The sequence below is a fragment of the Emydura macquarii genome, unplaced genomic scaffold (assembly GCF_026122565.2).
Source record: "Emydura macquarii macquarii isolate MOO-44397 ecotype Brisbane River unplaced genomic scaffold, CSIRO-AGI_Emac_v2 contig_1365, whole genome shotgun sequence".
In the NCBI taxonomy this organism is placed as follows: domain Eukaryota; kingdom Metazoa; phylum Chordata; order Testudines; family Chelidae; genus Emydura; species Emydura macquarii.
The window spans coordinates 144,747-153,029 of NW_027131502.1; the positions used below are offsets into that span (position 1 = coordinate 144,747).

The window sequence follows — 8,283 nt, forward strand, 5'->3', positions numbered from 1 at the left end:
CCTGTCCTACCCATCAAGATCTCCCCCAGCTCTGGCCTCCTTTCACCCAGCTCAGGCTTATCCCCTGCCAGTGTGGTATCCTCATGGCAGACATCACACACGACTTCCCACCCACCCTGAGTGAACCCTGGCAGGACCGCCCTCCCCGGGAGTGTCCAGATGGGATGCAGAGATAGAATTGGTCCCTTCCTTTGGGGTCGGGTTTTGGGGGGATTTGGCTGCTGGCCGTTTGCTCCCCCTAGCAGTTGTCGCGGGTTGTCCCCCCCCGGATGCGGGGAATGACGCACGTGTCTGGATCTCTCTCCCCCAGCAGCAGACGGGGCAGCAAGCGGGAAAGAGGAAGAGAATCCCCAGCAAGCAAGCTCGGAGGAGCCGGCACCGGGAAAAGCCGACTGCGCGGGGAAAGCTCCCCAGAGCCCCGAGGCCGGGGAGAAGCCACCGGCTAACAGCGGGGAGAGCCCCAACACCTGTGCCGAGTGCGGCAAGACCTTCAGCCACAAGTCGGCGCTGGCCAAGCACCAAAAGATCCACACGGGTGAGAGGCCCCACGAGTGCCCCGACTGCGGCAAGACCTTCATCCAGCGCTCGGACCTGACCATCCACCGGCGGGTGCACACCGGGGAGCGCCCCTACGCCTGCCCCGACTGCGGGCGCCGCTTCAGCGTCAGCTCCTCGCTGCTGACCCACCAGCGCACCCACGCGCCGGGGGGCGAGAAGCCCAACCGCTGCCCGCAGTGCGGCAAGAGCTTCGCCGACCCCAGCGCCCTGGAGCGGCACCAGAAGAGCCACCTGGGGGGCAAGCCGTACGAGTGCGGCGTCTGCGGAAAGGCCTTCGCCTGGAGCTCCCACCTGGAGCGGCACCAGCGCATCCACACGGGAGAGAAGCCGTTCCAGTGCGGGGAGTGCGGCCGGGCCTTTGCGTGGAGCTCCCACCTGGACCGCCACATGCGCACCCATGCGGCGGCCGCGGAGGAGGAGGAGGAAGCCGAGGAGGAAGCCCCGCCGCCACCTCAGAAGTGCGCCGACTGCGGCAAGCGCCTCAACCACCAGACGGACCCGCAGCGCTTCAAGCACAAGGGGACGCAGACCCAGGAGGGTGGGGAGGGGCCCGGCCAGGTAGAGGAAGGTGGCCCCGAGCGGCCCCACCGCTGCCACCAATGCGGCAAATGCTTTAGCCAGAGCTCGAACCTGCTCAAGCACCAGCGCGTGCACACAGGCGAGCGTCCCTATGCCTGCCCAGACTGCGGGCGCCGCTTCCGCTGGGGTTCGGCCCTGGCCAAGCACCGGCGCACCCACGCCCGGGAAAGGCCCGCCGAGGACCCAGCGCCGGCCCGCGACACCAGCGATGCTGGCAAGCCGTACCCGTGCGGGGCCTGCGGGAAGAGCTTCGGCTGGGTCTCGCACCTGGAGCGGCACCGGCGCATCCACACGGGAGAAAAGCCCTACCGGTGCGGGGAGTGCGGTCGGGCCTTCGCCGTCAGCTCCCACCTGGAGCGGCACCGGCGTATCCACACCGGGGAGCGGCCCTACCGCTGCGGTGACTGCGGCAAAAGCTTTGCTGTCAGCTCCACCCTGCTGGCTCACCGGCGCACCCACGCCGCCCGGGAGGGGAGGCCTCACCAGTGCCCCGACTGCGGCAAAGGCTTCACCGCCGCCGCTGCCCTGGAGCGCCACCGGCGGCTGCACCGGGGCGAGAAGCCGTACCAGTGCAGCATCTGCGGCAAAGGTTTCGCCTGGAGCTCGCACTACGACCGGCACCGGCTCACCCACACCGGAGAGAAACCCTTCCCCTGCGCCCACTGCGGCAAGCGTTTTGGCCGCAGCTCCCACCGCAACCGGCACCAGCGGGCCCACGCCCAGCCCGCCGCCGGTGGGGAGAAACGGCACGTCTGTCCCGACTGCGGCAAAGCCTTCAGCCTCAGCGCGGCCCTGGCGGCCCACCAGAGACTCCACACCGCCGGCACCGACAGCCCGCTCTCCCTACTTCCGCCCGCCTGGTGGGAGGGAGAGAGGAGAAGCGGGGCCATGACACCCCCGCCTGACGCCTGGGCTGAGGATCCCACCGCCCCCTTCCAGTGCCCCGTCCCCTCCTCCTCCCCGACCACCTCCCCCCGGGCCTGGGCCACAAAGTCCCTCTCGGCTCCTGCCACATGGAGGCCGGGGGAAGGGGAGTCCAGCCGGGCCGCCGGTGCCGCTGCCCCTCCGGAGAGCTGGACACAGCAACCTCGTCCCAGCTCCTAGCGTGGCTAAGCTGAGGGTGGGGAAGGAGGGGGGGGGGGGAAAGGAGGGAGACAGAGCCCCTGTCTTTGGAGAGAGCCAGAAACCTACCCTGGAGGGGGAATGCATGGGTGACTGGCATGCTCTCTCCCAGCCAGGGGATTCTCTGCAGGTGAGGGGGGTGACAATTTGCCCCTCACACCAGCAGCGTGATCCACTGCAGATGCAGAAAAATAGTCCTTGTGCTGCCTTGTAGCTGAGACCTCCCCCCCACTCCCCCCAGCCTGCCATAGGGCCAGGGGGTTCCCCCACCCACCCCCGTACCAGGCAGCAATGAGGATGAGAGCTGGGGGGGGGGGGCAAATGCAGGGATTGCGGTGTAGGAACCAGAGAGGGCAGCAGCCAGTGGGGGAGGGTAGGAAGAGAAGCAAGGGGGTGGGGGGGCTGAGGGTTCAGGGTGCGGGAAGGGAAGTGGATGGAGCTTGCAGAGAGAGACACCCAGACTGAGAAGGGGGATCTGTCCCTGGAGCAGAGGAATGGCTTTAGAGCAGTGCATGGTTCATCCGTGGAACTCCCTGCTGCTGGAGGCACCTGTAGAAACAAGCACCATGAAGGGCTTCTGTGGCTGGGAATCTCTCTGGTTATAGGCAGATCAGTGCCTCCTCAGCCCACAGGGACCTGCCTCAGACCCATTGAAAGGGGCCCAGCAAAGGTGTGAAATTTGGCCCTAGAGCCACAGATGCACAAACCCCAATCCATGGGTCCTGACCCTCCTTCAGGACCTGTAGGGCACTGCTCAGGACTCTGCCTTGCTCTCTGGGCTGGGGGGATGAATTCACACAGCAGCAGCTGATTTCCATGGGCCCTCCCCTTTGTGAGAGGCCTGGAAAAGCCTTTGTGGACAGAGGGAATCCTATGTCAATAGCATTAGTGTTGGGGTGTAACATTTATAGGGTTCCCCCCTTTCCATTAGCCTCTGCGGGGTGCATTTATAGAGTTCCCCCTCCTTTCCGGTCATCTCAGGATGTCACATCTACACTGTCCTTGCTTTCCGACGCCTCGGGGCATCTCCTTCATACTGTTCCCATTAGATTGTGCGTGACACATCCCACACTAGACAAATGACGGTTAGAAAGGCTGAGTCAATAAATTGTCCACGTTTATTTTTGGTTGTGCTAACGCTGGGTCCAGTGATGTTCCCTGGGTGGGAGTCAATGGCAAAAATCCCCTCTGGCCTCTCCAAGTGCGTGATTGGGCCAGTTGATTAAATAGCAATTATCACAGTGACAGATGGAAACAGACTGAACTGGGGAAGGAAAATCATGCCTGGTCTCTGCACTGGTGTGAGATAGGGAAGGGGGAAGATTGCAAATAACAGGGCTGGGCAACTGCAGCATTTGCTTTTGAGAACCAGCTGAAAACAACTCGCTGCACCCGGACAGAGAGGAAATGCCCTGCGAGTATCAGGGGAAGCTCTCCTGAATCCTAATGGGCTACGAACGACGCTCAAGAAGAGGGAGCAGCCTGGCAGAGGGGGCATCTGCCTGTTCCTGAGAGGAAGAGGCTGGGCAGAGAAGGAAGCTGGGGAAGGCAACAGGCCTGGCCAGGCCACGTGGACTCCATCACTGTGGCCACGGAGTCAGGAACCCTGACAGCTCACCTGTGGGAATCTGCCTCCGTCGTGGGAGAGCAGCTGCTGGCAGAGACGGGGCTAACACGACCGTTCCTAGTAACCACAGGAGGTGACTCCTTGGACCTGGATTCTCCAGGCCCGATCATTGGCTTTTGTCACTGGCTCAAGCTGTTTGTCTCGGGGATGAGCCTGGTCTTTCCTCTCCCCTACTAATAAAAGGGTTGGTTTATTGCTGGGGCAGGTGGACCCTGGGACAGCGATTGGCTGAGATGGGTGGGGAAAAGCATGAGGGTGGAGTTGGGCTGTGGGCACAGAGGTGGGACGCGGGTTTAACTTTTGACTTCCTTGCTTTGGATTAGGGGGTAATAAAGTAGAATGTAGTTTAGCAAAAACGCAATGTGGCTGGAGTCCTTCATCTTAAAGAAGGGGAGTAGGTTGCCTCATGGACAGGGTGGGGGTTGGAAGAGGGGAGTGGGGGGGGGGGGGTTGAGAGAGAGAAGGAAATAGGTTTGTCTTTGCTGCATCTGTCTGGGGTGAGACACCAAATAATATCTGGTCCTCACTTTGCACTTTTCATCTGCAGATCTCAAAGCCTTTCACAAAGGAGGGCAGTGGGAATTTTCTGTAATATTTTTATGAATCCTCGATGTGCCTCAGTTTCCCTCTGTGTGTTGCGTGGCTACCCAGTTAGGTGCAAAAGGGTTAACGCTGCACCGGGAACAGCGCAGGAGATGGGTGTGTGTGTCACCTTGCTGTGTAAGGGGGATGAGGAAGTGACTGAAACTGATCCAGATCAACTGAAGATCCAGGAAGACAGAGAGAGAGAGACCCCTCTCTTCCCCCCCAAGGATTAGAGGGACTCAGGAGCTGTGAGCTGGGCAGATGATGGTGATGGGGGGCCTGACAGCCAGGGAGGGAGCCCCTCACTACTTGGCTGATGGCACATGCTGAGCCAGGATGGACCAGGGCATGAGTTCTGCCTCTGTGCTGCCCTGAGGCCGTTCACATCCTGCGTACCAGGTGCCTAATGAATTATTCCCTTGTATTGAAAAGGCTGCTTGCAACTCTGCAGGTGCTCGTGGAGCCAGAGAAGCCTCCCACAGGTGTTTGGCTCAGCTGGATTTGCCGTGCAGAGAGAGGGATGGCTGCGGCCGAAGGCTCAGTTTCGGGGGGGCTGCGGGCTTGCCTGTGTGGGTCCTTGGAGTCTGGCACACTGAAGGGGTCATTCCCTGGAGACTGGTTATGGTGGGGGCCTAGGGTGAGCATACGTCTCTGTTTTAAGGTACAGTTCCGTATTTAAGCCCCCTCGCAGGTGTCCTGACTTTTTCTTAAACCAGATCTTAAAAATTGGCAAATTGTCCTGTATTTTCTGCCCCCTGATCAGTTCTGGGTTTACAGTGGCGCCAAAGTGGAGGGCCCATACTCAGAAGAATGTCTGGTGCTTGTGGGGTGCGTGGATGTGTCTGTGTCGCTCGTGCAATGTGGGTCTGGGTCTATTTAGCGCCTCTCTCTGGACACAACTGGTTGGATTTTCAAAGGTGCCGCTACCCTGCCTCTGATTTTGCTCATCAACCTCTATTTCCACATGCCCGCTTTGCTGCCTAGCCCTGCCCCCGCCAGCTGCTGTGCACAGCTGCCCTTGGTCTGTGCAAAAGTGGGTACAAAGAATTAGGTGTGCAAGAGAGATTTCAGCTGCAAAGGAATAGGGCGGGATTAGTCCCATGTTTATGTAGTGTCTAGATTTCATTCTAATGCCATTTTGACTGGATACACAGCACAGCCAGGAGCTGGGAGGCCAAAGCCCCCTTCTGTCCACCTCTGAGGAGACGTCCCCCCTCCGTGCCACACACAAACACACCCCAGGGCTGCTGATGGACAAGGGGTGTCAATCTTGCCCGATATGTTCTGATCCCACAGCTCAATCAACATCAGGAGACCCCAGCTGGCCACTCTCTGTGCGCTTAGGCGCTAACGTGTCTATGTCCCTTTTGAAAATGGGGTTTAGACTCCTGCCTCCCGTAAGTAATTTTTGAAATTTTTACCCTTTGGTACTATAAGCCCCAACTCCTGTACCGAGTTTTCTTTTAATAATCAAGTTCCTAGACGTTGTGGTTGTTCAGAAAAGCTTCCTAATGTGACCAGAGTGTAACCTGTGTGATGTTGTCTGCCTGAGTCTGCAAAAAGCCTGTGGCAAGAGCTTGGGGGCGGGAGGGCAACTGCCCTGAATGTAACCAACCCAATGATGTGTGCCTGAGTTTGCAGAGAGCCTGATGCCGCTACTGCTCAACAGGTGATTCTGTGTTAGGCCCCTTAGTGCTGCTGCCTTCCACTGTGGCTCAGCGGGGTCCCTACACAGAGAATCCTTTGATGGGATGGGCGAGGCCCCAGCCCAGGCAAGATCTCCACTTGACAGCTGGTGCTAAGTCTAACAAGAAAAGCGGCCCTGCCTTTCAAAACAAACCCAACCCTATTCAAAATAGGCCCCAAACAAGCCACGCCACTAACACTGTGGAATTGTATGAACATCCAAATTCCACCATTTTAGTAGTTCTGGTTTTGCTGCATCCAACATTAAGTTACACATTAAAAATATGAACAGAAATACACACAAATTTATTATTAAAAAAGGTCATCTTCGCTCTCTCTCATCCTCCGGGTCTCTTTTGCCTCACTGTGATACCTTCCTGTCTTGAACCATTGAAGCATATCCCAATGTGGGACAAAATCCTTACAGCAAATCCACAGTCTTCTCAACCCACAGCGGACACACAGAATACTGCTCAGAGTCCGCTGACCCATCCTTTTCCGCAGCTTGGACTTCACACAGTTCATAGGAGAGAACGCTCCTTCCACATCAGCATTACTCAGAGGCGTGGCAAGTAGGGAAAGCTCAAACAGGGCCAGCTCTTTAAAGCACCGTTCACCGCTGCTGCCTTCAAAATTATATACTTCCACCCAGAACTGTTCTGTGTCTTTGTCATTTGTGAGCTTCCATTCCTGGAAGTTGATGACTTGATATCATGCATCCAAGTTCTCCTTGTCACTTTTGAAAATTTTCAGCCTAGAGAGGCGCTAGTTGAGGTTTTCTCTGGGAGAAATAAGTGACGGACTGAATGCTGACATAGATTTCCACATATTAATATTTTCTGGAAGTCTTGCCTGTACTGGTTTAGCAGCTTCAAGAAGGAAGTCTTGGCATGAATTGTTTCCATTAGCTTCAACAGCATTGTCAAACTTTGCATCTCCTAGAGCAACAGTAAACAGTACGCCAAAATTAACGTCATTAAATATTAAACAACATTAAAATAATAGCATCCATAAACCAGTTGGAGAGCACTTCAATCTCCCAGGACACTCTGTAGCTGACTTGAAAGTTGCCAAACTTTTGCAAAAAACTTCAAAAACAGACTTCAAAGAGAAACTGCTGAGCTGGAACTCATCTGCAAACTTGACACAATCGGACTGGGTGTGAACAGGGACTTGGAATGGTTCTCTCATTACAAGAAGTAATTGTCACTGTTCACACATTCTCACCTTCTAATCAACGGTTGTGAATAGGCCTCAGCTACCCGAACTGAATGGACTTTGCTTATATCTACCTTCCCCTTTGTTGTTACTTCCCTTGGATCTGTATATTGTGATATAACAAGGGCAGAGGGCAGCAGGAGGGTACAGATGTAGTTTTCTGAGCATTAGACGACACAGGCTTAGCCTCCAAATCCGTACATAGTACGGCCCTGGTGCTTGAAAGCATAAACAATGTCCATGGCAGTTATAGTCTTCCGCTTGGCGTGCTCAGTGTAAGTAACAGCGTCTCAGACCACGTTCTCCGGAAACACCTTCAGCACTCCCCGAGTTTCCTCGTAAATGAGACCTGAGATACGCTTCACACCCCCACGATGAGCCAAACGGCGAATAGCTGGTTTCGTAATACCTTGGATGTTATCTCTCAGTACTTTTCTATGGCGCTTAGCAACCCCTTTACCGAGCCCCTTGCCACCTTTCCCACGACCAGACATGTTGTTAGCTCGATTTACGAAGGGAGGTATATCAGCCCCAGAATGATCAGGGCTTTATTCCCTGCAGCCTAACCGGAGTCATGAGGGAGCAATTAGGAGCAGCTGGGGCCAATTAAGGATCAGGCAGGTGCTCCAGAAAAGGGCTCCGCCCCAAACACACAGGACACAAGCTGGAGGAAGCAGGGGTGCTGTGCTGTGCTGTGCTGTGCGGAGCGGAGCAGCAGACCGGAGTAGCGACGTGTGGGAGAGCGGAGGAACCCCAAAAGGAGGTACTGAGCCCAGCAAGGGGCAGCAAGGACAGAGGGCCTGAGAGGCCAGCAGGACTAAGGGGGGAAAGTAGCCCAGGGGAAGAGGCTGCAGCTCCAAAATACAGAGCCAGCAGTCTGCAGCTGTTGTTCATAGGGCCCCTGAGCT

General features: G+C 56.6%; 1 protein-coding gene and 1 pseudogene across 1 annotated transcript in view; one reads left to right on the forward strand and one right to left on the reverse strand.

Annotated features, from left to right (window-relative positions):
• Positions 1 to 4,183, forward strand: part of LOC137155651 (zinc finger protein 850-like) — a 33,245-nt gene extending 29,062 nt beyond the window's left edge. Inside the window, exon 11 of the mRNA XM_067552020.1 lies at positions 311 to 4,183. Coding sequence (XP_067408121.1) covers positions 311 to 2,241 — 1,931 coding nt within the window. The 3' untranslated portion in view covers positions 2,242 to 4,183. The remainder of the gene's footprint in view (positions 1 to 310) is intronic.
• A 3,374-nt stretch (positions 4,184 to 7,557) lies between these two features.
• Positions 7,558 to 7,869, reverse strand: LOC137155638 (histone H4-like; annotated as a pseudogene).
• Positions 7,870 to 8,283: the final 414 nt, after the last annotated feature.